This window comes from Adiantum capillus-veneris, chromosome 15, assembly GCF_014529385.1.
Source record: "Adiantum capillus-veneris isolate H3 chromosome 15, ASM1452938v2, whole genome shotgun sequence".
Lineage (NCBI taxonomy): Eukaryota > Viridiplantae > Streptophyta > Polypodiopsida > Polypodiales > Pteridaceae > Adiantum > Adiantum capillus-veneris.
Window position 1 is genome coordinate 96993561 of NC_140945.1, and position 17657 is coordinate 97011217.

General features: G+C 42.8%; 1 protein-coding gene across 3 annotated transcripts in view; it reads right to left on the reverse strand.

Moving 5' to 3' along the window:
* Positions 1-7814: 7814 nt before the first annotated feature.
* LOC147441123 (calmodulin-binding receptor-like cytoplasmic kinase 2) overlaps positions 7815-17657 on the reverse strand; it is a 63479-nt gene continuing 53636 nt past the window's right edge. For all 3 annotated transcript variants that reach the window (XM_086482844.1, XM_086482842.1, XM_086482843.1), the window contains 2 exons: positions 8503-8801; positions 7815-8418 (listed from right to left, as the gene is read on the reverse strand). In XM_086482844.1, the coding sequence (XP_086338970.1) occupies positions 8140-8418; positions 8503-8801 (578 nt within the window). In that variant the 3' untranslated portion in view covers positions 7815-8139. The remainder of the gene's footprint in view (positions 8419-8502; positions 8802-17657) is intronic.

Consider the following 17657-nt stretch of genomic DNA (forward strand, 5'->3'; position numbering starts at 1 on the left):
GGTTGAGCGAGGTCTATCCGTTTTGCATTTTTCGGCCCATCGTGAGATTCCTGGTTTATTCTTTTTCTAACTGGTGGTGTCATGATGATTTTTCTGTCTTGGTTTGGTGAATTTTTTATAGTGGGATGGTACGTTCATGTTTTCTTTTTCTGAATCCTCTTTATCGTCGCTTTCTCCCTCAGTAGTCCATACCTTTCGTAAAGACCGTTTTAGTTCTTGGTATTTTTTTTTACGCTCCAATTTGGTCCACTCTAGGTCTTTTGTTGTTCCTTTTTTTTATTTTTGAGATTTTTGTGATTTTGTTTCTGTTTTAGCTTTCCGCACTTGTTTTATTTCCTCTTGCGTTCTTTCCCTTCGCTCTCTCGAGAATCTCCCTGATATTTGGTCTTTTACACAATCCTCTGCTTTGATAAGCATTAGATAGTGAGTTTTATATTTGATCCTGCGCATCAGGTTCACTCTCGCTTTGTTTTCTGCTCGTTTTCTTCTATAGCGTTCCTGGCGTTTAGGGTGTTGATTGGCAAAATCATAAAACTTGATATTCTCTGTTTTCTCCCCACGCTAGCTTGAGCTGTCCGAACATTTGTTATTTGCATCGTTATTTACCTCCAGATGCTCAGAGGAGTTATAAAACTCTTCTTGTTCTGGTGGTTCTACAAACTCATCTTCTCCTGGTATAATGCTTACCAAAGAATAAATTAGCAAGAAGACCACACCACACAGGTTATAATGATTCTTTGAGCTATGGTGACACAAATGCTAAATCTGCCTCCCCTCAAACATGAATCTCCTAGAACCAACTGTCCACCACAGACGGAGCTGTCCACCAAGATAACTCCAAGCTGGGGCTCACCCATATTTTCTTTACAAGTCGCCACTGTCATTCCCAAGTCACAGGCCACTAGCTTCATATCCATCTCTTCTACGGTGTTGCAATTTGGATGCTGCCGCTACTGCTACATGCTTTGAAACTCTAGCAATCCTTTGAATGTTTGTGCTTGAAGATCTTTGGTGAAGGCCTTCACTATTCCTCCTTGCTTTGAAGCTCAAAAAAAAAACTTGTCTTGAAGATTTGCTTTTTGCTTGATTCTTTGGTTGCTGTCAAGTTGCAAGGTCGTTAGAAGATTGTTGAAGCACTTGGAGTTCAATTTTGAAGCTCAATGGTTCCTTGTTGAGGATTTGAACTGCCTTTGAATCCCTTCTTGAGAAGAGAGAGTAGAAAGCTCCGTGTGGAGGGCTGCCGTGTGAAGCTCCACTAGAACCAAATGAATTAAAGGGCCAGCTCAATTTAAAAGGGAATGTTGTGTTAACGGGCAAAGAAAGCGAAACCTGAGAAGTTCTGAACACTGCCGAAAACTAGCAGGAGCCGTCCAATTTTTTTGTGATGGAGTTCTAGTGCTCTGCATGAATAGAATGTGCAGCAGAAGGGGTCGCCTTGGCCTTGTGATTGCATCCATGTGTGCACAATGCTGCACCCACTAAATTGAAGTGCTCTGCCATGCTCATTGATTCCAGGTGCCTTCAATGATCGAGATAATGTTGGCAATTGCTTGTGTGAGAGAGTTGGCAGCTAGCAACTAATAGGAATTAATGGGCCGAGTGTGGCAAATTGCATCCGAGCTTCTATGCTGTGGAAGATGCCTTTTGATAGCCACGAGCTCACACTAATGATGTAGGTGTTGAACCTCCGAGTTGGCCGTCATGCAAACCTGCAATCTGCCACAACTTGGAATACTCTCTTGTGGATTTGGACTCACACACTATATAAAGTGGAATCGAGAGCCAACTTCAAATCTATCTTCACTCCTTTTTTTCCAAAATGGTGGGCAAGGAGTTGAACCACCTCCTCACACACCCAATAATATGGTATTTCACTATCCAAAACGTGAGCTCTCATACTAGTTGTTGGGATTGAAGACGGGTGAATTGAGCTCAAGGTGGCTTGAAAGCGAGAGCAGCCATAGCTACACACGAGAGAGAGAGAGAGAGAGAGAGAGAGAGAGAGAGAGAGAGGTGCACACTTTGCAGTACTCAATAAACAATAAACAATGTAAAATAGAACACCTTTAGCATAGATTAGATATGTACATGAAACGCATTTTCTTGATAAGGCTAAAGGATGAGTATCCAATTGGGGCCTTGACTTACATAAATGCAAATATAATACTTAAGATACTACAAAGGTTTGTCTTCCAAATAGGCATTGAACAACTAAGAGTGGTTTCTCACAACCAAAGGCCACAAACCCAATAGTTACCAAAACTCTCAACCTGCTTGCCCCTCAAGTTTCTCCAAAATCTTCCAATGCATGTATCTTTTCTTGGACTTGAAAAAAATGATGCTTTACTTCTCATCTTCTTCTCTTGATTTGAATCACTGCCTTGTATGTATGCGAATGACTTTGATAGTTGTCTTTGTCCATAGTTGCATCAAGCTTTATCAAGGACTTTCGAGCATCTTGACATCAAACCACCTTTTGTGTGATCTATCTTTGTTGATACCATGGACATACTTTATGAAAAAGCATTCTTTGGCCCAACAAATAACTTTCATGAAAGTTTCCTATTTAGTTTCCAATGGTGCGTCATATTGAAGCTTTGTTATCCATAACTTTTGCTCAATCATTTCAATATCCATAGGTGTCCATCTGAAATCCATATATCATACATAGTGATAACTTCTCTTCTCCCTTTGGTTTAGATTACCAAGCTTAGTTGCTTCTCCACATGCAAGGTCAATACATAATGTCCGATGGTCTGATTCCCGGGTTCATTGGCCAAGTGTAAAGCTCTTTATGCGATACATGATGGCTTCAGAGAGAAGCATATAATCAATCACACTATCCCCATTATGTTTTCTACATGTAAATCCATCGGTTCCCAACTCCACAAAGATATACCATTAGAAATGAGCATATCCATGCTATTACACGAGTAAAAATAACTTTCCATAGTAACCCCGCATTCCACGGGTATCCATTACAATTCCAAAAGCATACTTTCAATTGTAACTCGGCCTCATAGGTCACACATTCCTATTTGCTCGAGCGACTTGACTCCTCCTTGGGCACATTTTCTTCATGAGAGATCTCCTTGTTTTTTTTATTCCTCTCCTCATATGCCCTGCGACATATATTTTGTTACTTAATAAATGCGATCTTCACATACAAAATGTTTTGTATCCCTCAAATAGGTCCAACTATTATCAATGATAATCTTTTGTTTGGTCTCATCCGGCATGGTGCATACAATCCACCATTCTCCTGAGGGAGGAGCTTCTTGTTTACCCACTCTATGTGCTTTGTAAACCATAACTCCTGACATGCCAAAGTGGGTTTGGAAGAAATCTTTGATAAAAATGGTAAGAGAAGGAGATGTGTCTAACTTCTCTTCAAGAATTTCATGAATAATAATGTTCTTGGAACTTCGCTCCCGTTCAGAGAGAGAGAGAGAGAGAGAGAGAGAGAGAGAGAGAGAGAGAGAGAGAGAGGAGCGAGAGAGGCCAAGAGTGAGGGGATGGGGGGTCTCGCTTGTTATACATTGTACACATCAGACTACTCTTGAAGTGTATGAGTTATTGTTGCCAAAGGAAACAAATAACTACACATGGGCTCAAAGAATAGATATGTAGTACGATCAGAATGCCGAGGCGATGGGAGTTGGAGGCCCTTGGGGGAGGGGGGGCAATGTTGCTCAATGGATGGAGCAAAGGGAGAGAGAAGTGATGCTTGGTCTATGTGGAAGTGCAAACTAGGGACAAAGGGGGGATGAGTTAAGTAACTCCCATCTTGTGACATTGATTTCCTTACAAGGAATTCTTTAAACGCAAGTTTACCTCGATGTCTACATAGTCAAGCTAACAAGTTACACTTGGAACACATCAATTGCATACCTACAAGCCTATTCTAAAGTACCAAATAATTAGCTTTATCTGCAAACACGAGGAGAGATAAAATAACTAATCTTTAAACTGCAAAAACCTCATCAATACCCACCTCCTTCAATACCAATCTTGAAAATGGTTGCAAAGGGTCATAGACAAATCCGCTCCAAAGTCTATATTAATAGGCTATGCATGACAAATCTACATTCATAAATTTCTCCTTCAATAGAAATATTTGGAAATATCACTTGCATCAAACTCCAAACATATCAGACTAGTCAAGATAATGAAGTGAAGAATGACTACATAAAAAATCAAGAAAAAATGACACTAAAGAAACCTAAGAATCCATCAATACTTTACAACCAAATCTCATTACCAAAAAAACCACCATACTATCTTTTTGGATGCCTAAGTAATCAATTGATAAGGTCTCCACCAGCTCACCATCATCAACTATCCGACAACCAGTTTTGTGGTTACAACTACTTTGGCTCCAAAGTCTATACATTATTATCATCAATATTGACAACACTTGAACACCCATTTCAAGATCCTTGTATTGCATTGCATAAGTATTGAAGCTTACACAGCCTTGCATAGACACATTATTTGCTACCCATGCGCTTGCATTCTATATTATTGCATGGTCGTCATGGTAGGCCCCCATTAGATAGGGGAGAAGGAAAAGGCTAGTCAAACAAAAGCACTTGCATTCTCTGTTATTACATGGCCGTCATGGTAGGCCCCCACTAGATAGGGGAGAATGAAAAGGCTAGTCAAACAAAAGTAGTCATTTGAAATCAAGCATAAAAAGTTGTTACTATTTTATAGTTGTGATGTTTGTGAACACACTTAGGCCCATCGAGGCACCTTTTGTGCTCTTGAGCTTCTCCTTCATCTTCCCCATCTTTGCATGCATTTCTTAAGTTAGATTTCCATTAATTGGTATTAGAACAAGCTTTGGCATCTCGAGCAACATTGATTGCACCCTCCTTGTTCACTTTCATAGGTTCAGGTGATTCTTCTTGGTGATTGTTTATAGGGGACATAACTTTTAGGTGTGCTTATAGAGCTTGGTCTAGTCAAAAATTTAATTTGAGCTTAGTTTTACCGATATTTCAACTATCGATAGCACTATGCTGCATTTTCTCCCCTTTTGTGCAAGTTTTTTGACAATGCAAATATTTTTAAAACAGACATTGTAGTCTAGTGTGGGCTGCGTTATAAAGCATATGTTTGTTTTGTGCAATTTTTTCTCTACGTAGGAAAGTTTTGCATCAAGAGCAATCACTCACCATAACTAACAATAATGATTTTCCACATGCTATCTCATGAGGAGAACCAGATGGGGATAACTACCGACTTTGGACATACATGATGCAATATCTCGTTGCTAGATGCATTTGAAACATTGTGAGGGGTTCTAACATAAGACCGAGTATATGGTGCAAGTTCTAGGAGTTCCACTATTGGAGTCACTTTGCCAATTGCTAAGCTCCCCATCTCATGTGTTGATTGTGCTTTCTATTAAACTATCCATTGCTTACACATACTTTCAACACGAACAACAAATGGGACATGGGATAGACTAGCTTCTTTGTATGCAAGTCCTAATCTAGAAAATATTTCTTACTTGTGCAAGGAGTGAGAGTCAAAGTTTATGGATGAGAAGAATAATAAGGTTGTATTTTTTGAAACATCAAAGATCTGCATGAGCAAGTAATTGCTACTTGGTGAGGTTATTCCCAACAATTCTCGTGCAAACAATTCTTAATGCTTTGACATACCTTTATCAAAGTTTGCCGCCACATGAAAGACAATAAGCCTGATGATGAGAAGTTTGATGTAAATATCTTTGTATTGAGGAAAGAGGCTTGGTCTAGAAAAAATAAGGGCAACATGTTGTTGAGCATGCGTTTATGGTTATGCAGCAAAAGAAGAATCCACTCTTGCCACCTTCAATGCTTCTCCAAGTAGTAGGGCGGCCCCAAATAATTAACTCAATAAGAAAGGTCCTAAGCTTAAAGCTAAAAGGCTTGCAAAAAATGCAACCATTGCACATGCATCTTCACATGCAAGTTCCGACAAATGTTGTGCATGATGCAGATTGGGATTTCCGAGCTCAGCATCAATATGACCCTTATATCCATGACACACGTGTTGCAAAATTTGGGATATTTTGATATAGTGCAACAACACACATTATGTGCCACTGTTCTTGATCTTGTCCAGAACATTAGATTATCATATGAGAAAATATAAATTTTGTTTCCTATTACCGAACTAAACGACGGTGATGCCGAGGGACCTCGTGCTATATAGCGATGAGGGTGACAAAGAGACTTGAATGTATGTGTGGATGTGGGTGAGTGCCCTCTAGCACTACAGACAAACAAACGATGTATATTACTCCCATAAGTGTAAAAGGTGCAGATGTCTGTCAATATGGTTGAGCAGATGTAATGCAGGGAAGTGCAGCAGGCTGCTAAGGTTAGGGCTGTCAAAGCAGGATGGGATAAAGAGAGACAGAAGCTGGCCGGCGCTCACATCGTGGGCATTGAACTGGGGAAGGACAAGCAGTTGGCGGCTGAGCAAGACTTGAGTTGGGAGGGATGTAACACTCGTGGAAGGAAACACAAGAGCAGAGGCGGCAGATGGGGTCATACACATGGCAGATGAGGTCGCCAAAGAGTAGGAGTATTAAGGTTCACCCAGGGCAAATGGGGCTGGGCTCAACAGTACCAGCTTTGCTCTCTCTCTCTCTCTCTCTCTCACACACACACACACACACACAATAGGTCTTAAATTCAAGACTTGTCAGCCCCGTAGGATTGTTCTTTGAGGTCGCCAAAGAGTAGGAGTATTAAGGTTCACCCAGGGCAAATGGGGCTGGGCTCAACAGTACCAGCTTTGCTCTCTCTCTCTCTCTCTCTCTCTCTCTCTCTCTCTCGGGAATTTTCAGCATCCTTGAAACAATCCAAAAGACCTCAAAGAACAATCCAACAACAATCCTACGGGGCTGACAAGTCTTGAATTTAAGACCTACTGTGTGTGTGTGTGTGTGTGTGTGTGTGAGAGAGAGAGAGAGAGAGAGAGAGAGAAGAAGAAGAAGAAGAGAGTTTTAACGTCGTAGGAAACTATCCCAAGAGAGAGAGAGTTCTAACATTGTAGGAACAATCACAAGGGACCTCCAAGATCAACCTGGCATATCTTGGGTGAACATAAATGGCTGTAATATATGTTGTAACTTGTCCCAATCATGTGTACAATAATCAATCCTTTTGCTTTGGTGATGAAAAAACCCCAAAGATGTTCACAATACTGTTGGCAGGCTTGACTCACAATCCAAGCTTTATGTCTAGCACGGCACACAAGATAATAATAGGCCACGCAAACTCGAGAAGCTGTAAGCCTTTCAAAGAACTAGATAGGCAGCTTAAGGAATAAAAGGATGCGACTATGTGCGCACCAGTTATGTTATCGGTAATATGTTACTGGCGCAGCTACGCCAAATTTGGTGTAGTTACAAAAAGACTTGCGTATATGCATATAAGAGAAATAACTGGTACACTTGTGACCATGCAGAAGGCACAGTAATTGCAAATAGCAACTAATAATATGCATCAGAAGCTGACACATAATGTAGATGCACATAATATTGTTCTTTGATGATCACCGCACCAGTTGTCAAGTTGAAAATGTCGTCTTTTTGGATCGAAAACTGCCTCAAAGACTATCAGTACCTTGAAACAACAGCTGACCATGGATACAGAGCAATGTATTATCACTAATAGTCATAAATGCGCAAGATTTTGTTTCAATATGATACCTTGATTTTTGTGAGAAGCAAGAAAAATAAATTTCAACACCAGAGCGACCTTTCGCTGCAACAGTAATATTGTTCAAATCTAGCAATTGGCAACAAAATGTACTGACAAGTAGAGAAAACGTATCTTTAATGCTTTACCTCATTCCGATCATTTGGACGGCGACCGTGAAGTCACCAAGTAAAACCCTCCTTAGAGAAAGCAAGGGGGACTTGATTGCTTGACTGGAAAGTTGAAAACTCGTTCACAGAATTCCAACTTATTGCTTGCCTAACTTTGCATCTCCTCAAAAGTGTATAGACAATGTGCGAGTATGCAAGTACAGACACAAAAAACACAAAACTTACAATTTCCCTCCCCTCACAATGAAAGGGAGAAGCCAAGACAACTCAGTATATATACATCTCATATAGTGCAGTACAAGACCTCAAGAACTGGGCTTGTGTAGTAACTTCTGTGGAGGCGTGGTCTCTACTCCAGAATGTTGCTGGTTATGCTCACTCTGTGAGAGTGTTTGATATTCCTTTCGAATGGACCATAAATATTCAGTGGCCTGCTTCATTGTGGGCCGATCCTGCTTGGTTGGTGCAGAGCAATTGAAAGCCAGGTCGAACATCTTTTCCATGACACAACAAGTGACATCGGTTTTCGGAAGGCGGGGATCGAGGATATCGGTTACACGCCCATCAAGATATTTCTTGTAAGCCTGTACAGCTCAAAAACAAGCAACTTGTAAGAGGAAAAAGGAGAGAACTATTTGTCACAATCTTTCATAGAAACAAAACCCTACCCAACGCACGGTAATCCGTTGATCGATGCCTCTACTCTGTTCTATAGGACGCCTCCCAGTGATCAGTTCCACCAATAAGATACCGAAGGCATAAACGTCAGACTTCACAGTTAGTTTGTAAGTCATTAAGTACTCTGGATCCAGGTATCCAGCAGTTCCTTTGACTTTCGTTGATACATGAGTAGCACCTGAGTCCAGAGGACCAGTTCTTGAGAACCCAAAATCTGCGACCTTTGCACGAAAAGTTTCTGTTAAGAGTATGTTCGAGGACTTGACATCTCTGTGGATAATGGGCTGATCTGTGAAGTCATCATATAAGCATCAACTACTTGGAAGAATAGAAATCCGTTTAAAACAACAACCAGCTTTTATCAATACTCATGCACTGCAAGGAAACGATATCATTGATGCTCTCCGTGTGCCTTCTCAGAATCTGAACACATGCTCCCTGTTGATTTTCTCGACTCTCCTTTGAAACATTAAGAGCGAGTTTCACATAGAGCTCTCTTGTAATTTACTCCTGGGCAAGTATATAACTGTTGGCACAATCTCGTCCCCGTCCTTCTAACCCTACACTCATGCTACCCTCCTGTACTTCACCATGAAACTCGTTATTTGTTGACTACGCGGTTGTCCTATGCTTTGTAATGAAAAGTTTGTCTTGAAGGGACAAATTATCCATCACAAGACGGGCACCACGTGCCAATAGAAAAGAACAGACTGAACAGACTTTTAGCACTTCAATAACAACTGAACTGAAAGAGAGAGACGACACGCGACACGGAGTGGCGGAATTCCACCCCAGAGAGTATTGGCCCCAAACCTTGGCGCCCCTTTTGGTATTCTTTATATTGCATCAACATAGTACAAGCCGGTACTCGAGACTCTACAGGAAGCATGCCAGAGAATGAGCCCTAACCTCATATTTCCACCCCAGAGAGTATTGGCCCCAAACCTTGACGCCCCTTTCGGTATTTCTTTATATTGCATCAACACATTACAAGCCGGTACTTGAGACTCTGCACCTTCTCCGCCAGAGAATGAGCCCTAACCTCATATTTAAAGGCCCTTGGCCTGAAAAGCACTTACAGTGAAAAGACTTCAAAACTCAAAAGCTTATGGTCCAAAAAGCAAAGCCAAAAGCTGCCAACGTAATTTACAAAAATCCGTACAGCCTACCACGTCATCATGATAACGCAATTTTCGGAAATCTACCACGTCATCAGTTTGTGTGTGTATGTGTGTGTGCGCGCGCGCGCAGGTCCTGCTTTATTTTAATCCTTTGTCAGTTGGGGCCCCATCGAACGGGATCCCCATAAGTTAGTAGGACTTCTTCTTTTGTTACTTGTTCTTCTTAGGGTTTAGGCCCCTCGGCCGACATCTGCAAGTTGACCCCCTTCTTCAGGGCTTTGACACGTCAGCAGTTTGTTACATCTCCCCTTCTTGAAAGAGAGTAATCGTCCGCGATTACAGCATATCTGCACAACAACTCAAGTTAGCTCAAAAATTTCCGAGGGACATTCTGAGGGACAATCAGTTTGCTCTTTTTATCAAGGAGTTAGCTTCTCCTTTCTGCTCTTTTGATCAAGGAGTTAGCTTCTCCTTTCGTCCAGATCGGAACTCTTGATATTATGGTGTAGTAAAATTAGCCATCACACCCAGACCGTACTGATCTTCCACGAGTGTCTTGATGCACTAAAATTACATACCCAGGCAATCTCATCCAATTAGGAATATTCAATAATTGGCACATCACAATGCAACACAAATGCATGTTACAAGACACAACAAACAGCGCCGCTGAGCACTCCCCCGAGACAAACGGTCTGCGGTATGAAGCTACTCAACGACTACCTCGTCACTCGGTCATGCTGTAGCTTGTCCACGGACACATAGGATTGGATGTGTCACGTGACATCCCCTCCTTTTCAAAGTGAGGTATTGGTACCGAACTGTATGGCGTCGAGAGAGATCGCCAACAGCATCCAGAATCCTGGAAAGGACTCTTCGCCGGCCCACTCTGATGCTTGGGTCATGCGATACTTGAACTTCATAAAGGTCTGCAACGCTTGCTTCTTTGGGCCGCGCCGAAAGCGACACAAAGTCTTCTGTGGCTCCTTCGATGCTTCAACTTCGTCTAGAGTCATGCTTCTTCCTTCTTCAAGAATCTCCATGGCTGAAAATTCCTGAACCACTTCCAACATAAAAACATGAACATACCTATTCCATGTAAAGTGACTGGAAAAAATCTTGTCTTCCTAAAAGGCTGTGCATGCAATGTAGATGAACAAATAGACGGAGTGCCAAACCGTTCAATACACACGCAAACAATGAGATCGACTCTTGTCTTGCTGATTTAAATCAATCAACTGTGGCAATTCACAACGGAAATGCCCATGCTTGGTGCTCAGACTTTCATGTGCTCTTTCTACAACTGTGTCATGCCACGGAAGAGACATGGAATGTGACTTCCTTGAATGCATACTTTTCAGTTTTTCATGAATAATCTGCATACATCCGTGCTCATTCATGAGTGAAACGTGCTCGACGTACAATATGTTATGCCTAGGAAAAGGGATCACATAAAGACGCTGACTAAAATACAGGAAACAATCACGAATGAAACACTCGAACAATGCGTGCTGACGAATCATTCAAACACATAGTACTTCTTGTAAGGGTTCTGTGGACCTAAGCTCGGAGCCAAGATCGGTTCGTCGTATTTGATCGAATCTGCATGGGGGGGGGGGGGGGAAGGGTGTGCGGTGGACCTCGACTCGATAGCCAAGATCGATCCTTCGTGATTGATCGAATCTGCAACGAGGTTAGCTTTGCTAGAAAAAGCATCAACTAAACCATCATCCTAGTGAACAATCACGTCTTGATCATCCAAATCATCATGCTTGTGAGAAAACACATCATCATGCTTGTCATTGTCATTCAAATCATCATGCTTATCATTATCATTCAAATCATCATGCTTATCATCATGCAAATCCTGTATGTCATGATTTGGAGACGAAGAGACTGAGAGAGTCTCCTTTTCCCGAATCTCTTGCATCTGTGCCTGCACTTGAGAAAAGAGTCGCAACATCTCTTTCATGTGTTGGTCGCTCTTTTCTTTTCTTGCTTTGTTCTCGTGATCAAATTCTGCTTGTCTTTCTTTGGCTTCCAAGCCTGCTTGCTCGCGCTCATGCGCTATGGCTGCCACTCTTTCTTCGTACTTACGATCAATTTCTGCTTTTCTTGCTTCGCGTTCTAACTTCCTTGCTTCGTGTTCTAACTTGTTGTCCATAAACATTTGCTCCAACTCCTCCATAGGAGTTAGTGCAATCCTTGGCGTAGATGGGGAAGGGGGAGAGTCGGAAAAACATCCTGGTGGGGAAATTTCTTCTTCGCCTCTCTCATGCTCATCACCTCCAAGCGAAGTATCCATTCCGCTTCGAGTGATGACCATCCACTGAAGTCGTGGGTTCTTGTGGTCTTGGGTTCTTAAGTTCAAAAGGAACTTGGGTTCTTGGGGTTCTTGAGGGTCTTGAGGTTCTTGGGTTCTTGAGATTCTTGAGGGTCTTGAGGTTCTTGAGGTTCTTGAGGTTCTTCTTTCGCTTGCAATCTGTGTTAGAGAAGGATCTTCTCTTCATCCGAGTTCTGCTCTTTTCCACGTGCGCACCCCTCGGCGGCCTTGCGCTCACACCAAGGTTGCTTTTTCCCACCTCACGTCGATTGGCCGGCCGCTAAGTGCACGGTCCGCTCTCAATGAGTAAAAAGAGGCACAACGGGAGGCTAGACAAGCCCTTTTTTCTTGGGTTTCCTGTCACTCTTCAAACACGATTAGGAATCGACACGCTGAGGTTACGTGCGACCACAACAAGCAAAAAAAAATTATGTGGTTCTTTTGGCTTTCCTTGAGTGATACAGAACATTGTCAAAGCTCTGATACCAATGTAAGGTGCAGCGGAATGAATGTTGAACTTTGCTCAAGATGAGTGCTCCAAACTGTGCTCAAGGGTTCCTTTTGCTTACGAAAGGGAGAACCTTCCGTTCCTTTAGTGAGAGAGTGCAATGGACACAAACAAAGTGGATGAACACTGTGAATGAAAGTGCATGAGACTGAGAGATAGAGAGAAGAGAATACGACACCAGAATGATGTCAAACCCTCCTCCGAAGGCCGCACTCTATGGCGAGAGCGGTCTACTATTGATTTCACAAATCTCTACAATGCTTGGACTTGCCGACGATGTCGACGACGATGAGACGGGCTGAAATCTGAAAATGCTAATGGCTGAAATCTGCAATCTTCTATCTGTTGAATTCTAACTCTATGTCGGTGATGATGTCGATGACGACAATGCGACAACGACGCACTGAAAACGCAGATGCTGAAATCTGCGTTTTCTGGGCTGAAACTGCAAACTTAGCGGGATCCAACCGTGCAACGAGGATCTGTTGCAGGAAGGTGAGATCTGCGAGGTTTGGGGGTTCTACTCTGATGTTTGACTGCTGAAAACTGAAAACGCTGGTGCTTAATGAGGTTCCGTCTCGATGAATCTGCAAAACGCTGAAGTGTGATGCAACTGCAAAAACGCTAGGATTGATCTTTGTCTTCTGCTGCTGCTGGTGGTTTGCAATGCAAAATGCTAGGCCGATCTGATGGGGTTCTGTCGCCAGGATGATGCATAAGCAAAAACGCTGGCTGCTCTGGTCCAAAAACGCTAGGTGTTGCAGTCTCTTGCAAAACGCTAGGCCTCTATGGGGTTCTGCTGAGAAGTTGCCTGTTGAGCAAGGTGCTCCTGCTGCCTCTTTTGCCAGAAAGTGCTAGCTCTGGTTTGCTTATATACAAACTTAGTAAATTTGCCCCACCTAGTTTCCAACAAAAGTCACTTAAAAATAATAAGTGAAAAATGTCAAAAATAGGGAAAATAGGTCTATGCACTGTAAAAACGCTACTGATGGTTTCTGACTGGAATCTGATGGTCGTGCTGTGTGCAACCAAAGGATATGCATCTAATCTAAGTGTCTGGACATGCACGGTCTGCGAACAGACTCACAGAAGTGACAGATCACTTCCTATTCTAGACTGACTTGACTGACTAAACCCTGGTGTCCACGGACACATAGGGTTGGATGTGTCACGTGACAAGTGTTGTTGGCTTTGAAGAAAGACGGATCTTGGAGAATGTGCATCGATTATAAAGCTCTCAACAAAATCACCATCAAGAACAGATTTCCGATTCCCAGGATCGATGATATTCTTGACCGACTACAGGGATCCTCGTGTTTTAGAAGGATCGACTTGAAGAGTGGATATCATCAGATCAGAATCGCGCCGGGAGATGTCTTCAAGCCAGCTTTTCGGACGATTTTTGGGTTATTTGAGTTTTTGGTGATGCCTTTTGGTCTAACCAATGCTCCTGCCACATTTAACCGGACGATGGACAAGATTTTTCGAGAGTATAGACTATTTGTTGGCACTTTCTTTGACGACATCATTGTTTTCTCCTAGGATGACGGAGAACAGAACATAGAGAACATCTGCTACAGGTCTTTCAGGTATTACAAGATCACAAGTTGGTGATAAATGCGAAGAAAAGTGAATTTTTCCTACCAGAGATACACTTTTTGGGACACATTGTGTCAGCAGAGCAGGATTGCAGATGGACCCAGGTTGGCCAAGATAGAGACTATCCGTGATTGGCCCGATTAGAAGAATGTGAAGTTAGAAGCTTCTTGGGCTTGTGTTCGTACTACAGGTGGTTCATTAGAAAGTTTGCAGAGGTTGCTTCCCCTTTGCATATCTTGACACAAAAAGGAGTACCTTTCTCGTGGGGACCCACAGAGGTGACTGCCTTTCAGACATTGAAAGGGAAATTGACTACAGGACCAGTTTTGACTTTGCCGGACTTGAAGAAGTCATTTGAAATATATTGTGATGCTTGTGGTCATAGTCTAGGTGCGGTCTTAATGCAAGAAGGCCATGTCATTGCTTACGAGAGCCGATTCTTCTCAAGGCCGGAATTGACAGCACAAATTTATGAGAAAGAGCTTTTGGCGGTTATCCATGCTCTTACTCAGTGGCGACATTACCTACTCGGAGCGGATTTTACTGTCTTTACAGATCATCAGAGTTTACGCTACTTCTTGTCACAAAAGCAGCTATCGGAAGAGCAGATGCGGTGGGCGAACATCTTGTCACAGTTTCACTTCCAGATTGTCCATGTGCATGGACATAAGAATTTGGTGGCAGATGCTTTGTCTCGAAAGCCGTTGGTTCTGGCTATTTCTGCGATACATCATAGGAGCTTCGAGGATATGGTCGATTAGTATGCCACGGATACAGATTTTGCAGATATTTTCACTCGGATACGGAATGGAGAGATAGTAGCGGGATATTCCATTCGGGATGGCTACTTGATGAGGAAAACCATGTTGTGCATTACACAGCCGTTGAGGGAAAAGATTATGACCGAATGCCACTGTCCACCTTTTACGGGTCACTGCGGCATTGCTACCACCTTGAAAGGGGTAGAAAGAGACTTCTTTTGACCGAGACTCAAGAAGGATGTGGACGAGTTTGTGCGCAATTGCTTGGTATGCCAGAAGGTTAAGTTTGACACGCATAAATCATAGGGATTGTTACAGCCTTTACCCATATCCACGCGCCTCTGGGAAAGTATTGCAATGGATTTCATTTTTGATCTCCCAAGAACACAGAGTGGTCACGATGGTATCTGGACTATTATTGACACGTTTAGCAAGCAAGCTCATTTCATTCCAGTGAAGAAAATAGTCAAGCTGGATCACTTAGCGAGACTGTTTGTGGCCCAGATCTTTAGATTACATGGCATGCCGTCTCCGACAGGGACCCCAGATTTATGAGTGTTTTGGAAGGCTATTTGGGAGAACATTGGCACGCGGATGCAGTTCTCGTCATCTTTCCACCCCCAGACTCATGGGAAATCTGAGATTGCCAATTCAGTGGTACTAGATTTATTGAAGTCTTACATCTCAGATCAGAAGACTCGATGGGAAAAGTATTTACCTTTGGTGGAATTGGCCTACAATAACACGATACACTCTTTGATGGGGAAGGTGCCATTTGAGATTATTGAAGGTGCTACGAAAGTTCCACCCTTCCTAAGCACGAAAGATAAGATTTTGTACACGCGCGACTTGGATACGGCTTTTGCCAAGGTCCAAGACGCTTTGCAAAAATCTCAAAAGACAGAAAAAGGCAGCAGATCGCCATCGTCGCGATTTGAAATTGAAGGAGAACGATTGGGTGCTCTTACGTTTTGAGAAGGCACGCCTGAGAACAAAAAGGGAAAGGAGAGGCTTTTTCTAAAGCTTAGTATGCAATACTACAGACCTTTCCATATCTCCGAAAAGATAAATGATGTCTCCTTCCGACTGAAGCTACTTGACACTTCGAGGATTCACAATGCTTTTCATGTGAGTCTCCTGAGGCCTTTTAAAGGCGATGTGTCCGAAGATGGGGAGCCTGTTCAGCAACCCGAAGTGGAAGAAAACGAGGAGATCCTTGTTCCAGAACAGATATTGGCACATAAAGACAGAAAGATTAAGGGTAAAGCGATAAGGCGGTTCTTGGTTAAATTCAAGAACTATCCTACATTGGATGCGAAGTGGATGGAGGAGGAGGACCTAGCAGATACTCCTCAGATTGTGAATCTTTACCTCGAAGCATTTGGATTAGCAGTCCACTTTAAATGGAACCTCGAATTCAGCTTGGGCGGAATCTGGTGCAACCAGATATGCACAAGAGGGGAGTCACTCCACTCCTTTGTCAACGGATTGCCTTGATTTTTGATAATAAAGTCGCTCATGTCTCTTTGGGTTTCAGGGATACTATGAGTTGACAGTATTCTGCTGTAATAACTTTATAAACTTGAATTCCCGATAATATGATACTGATTAGTTCTTGACTTGTTTAATTGCAAGAACTGATAGACGAAATGACTTCAGCATTTGGATCTGAATGATCTCGATAGACATGGTTGCAATAGGGATTAGTCAATCAGGCATCTGTGGGTCCTGAGTGGATCTAGATGCGATTGCTAATTGCATTGCCGATAAATCATGGTTTGAGATCCGAATGAATGTTGAATGTGATTTGTCATGTGATGTCTTGTGATGTCGTGTGATGTGACTGTCGATTGGTACATGTGCTAGATGTGTGTTCCTAGCACGCCGGTACTAACAGTCAGTGTCTGCTAAGATAGTTTATGGCTACTGTCAGTTTTGCAGGCGTAATCAAGGGCGATTACAATGCTTTCAAGAGGGGGGTATGTCACAAACTGGTGACGTGGCTGCCCAGTACACACTCACACACACACACCCCTTTTGGCATAAACAGTCCCGCGGAGAGCTTGGCTGAAATGCTGATGTGGCATGGCTTACGGCAGCCCCCGAAAAACACGGTGTACTTTGCCGAAAAGCAGCCACGTGGCATGCTGTACGGACGCCCGCTTTTTGCGGTGCTAATTACGACAACAGGGCAGAGATTTCTGCGGCAAGTTTCACCTGCTTTTGGCTACGGAATGGTTGAGAGAGAGAGAGCTTTTGGATGATTTGCTTTATTTTAAGAAGCCTTTGATTTTGAAGCTTTTGGGCTCTGCTTTTAGCATCCCTTGTAAACCTTTACAAGAGTTGTTGGGCTCTCACTTCTCAGAGCATCTGGACGCAGAGTCTGAGAGTGAGTCCCGACCACTGACTTGTACTTTGAGCTACAGATTAATACAAAAAGAAATACCAAAAGGGGTGCCAGTCTTTGGGGCCAATATCTCTAGGCACGGAACTCCGCCGGGCCAGTGACGAATCAATTGTGAACTATGAACTGTTTTGAAGCGAATACTTGTGGTCTCACGGTAGATTCTCGACTTGAGTGTCCAAGTCTGTTACACCGGCTACCCCCATATCAATACTCTCTGGATGCACCCTCCATCTCCCTCACTAGGGTAGAGATTATCAGACTCATCAAACAGGACTTGATTCAGTTGGATACAAAGAGGACATGGATACAACCTACACATGAGCTAGGTACGAAGATGACTTTCTATAGAGAGCATCTTCTCCAACTCACGGAGGATGGTTTTGTGATCAGACCAGGATACATGGATACTCATCTATCCCACGGGAT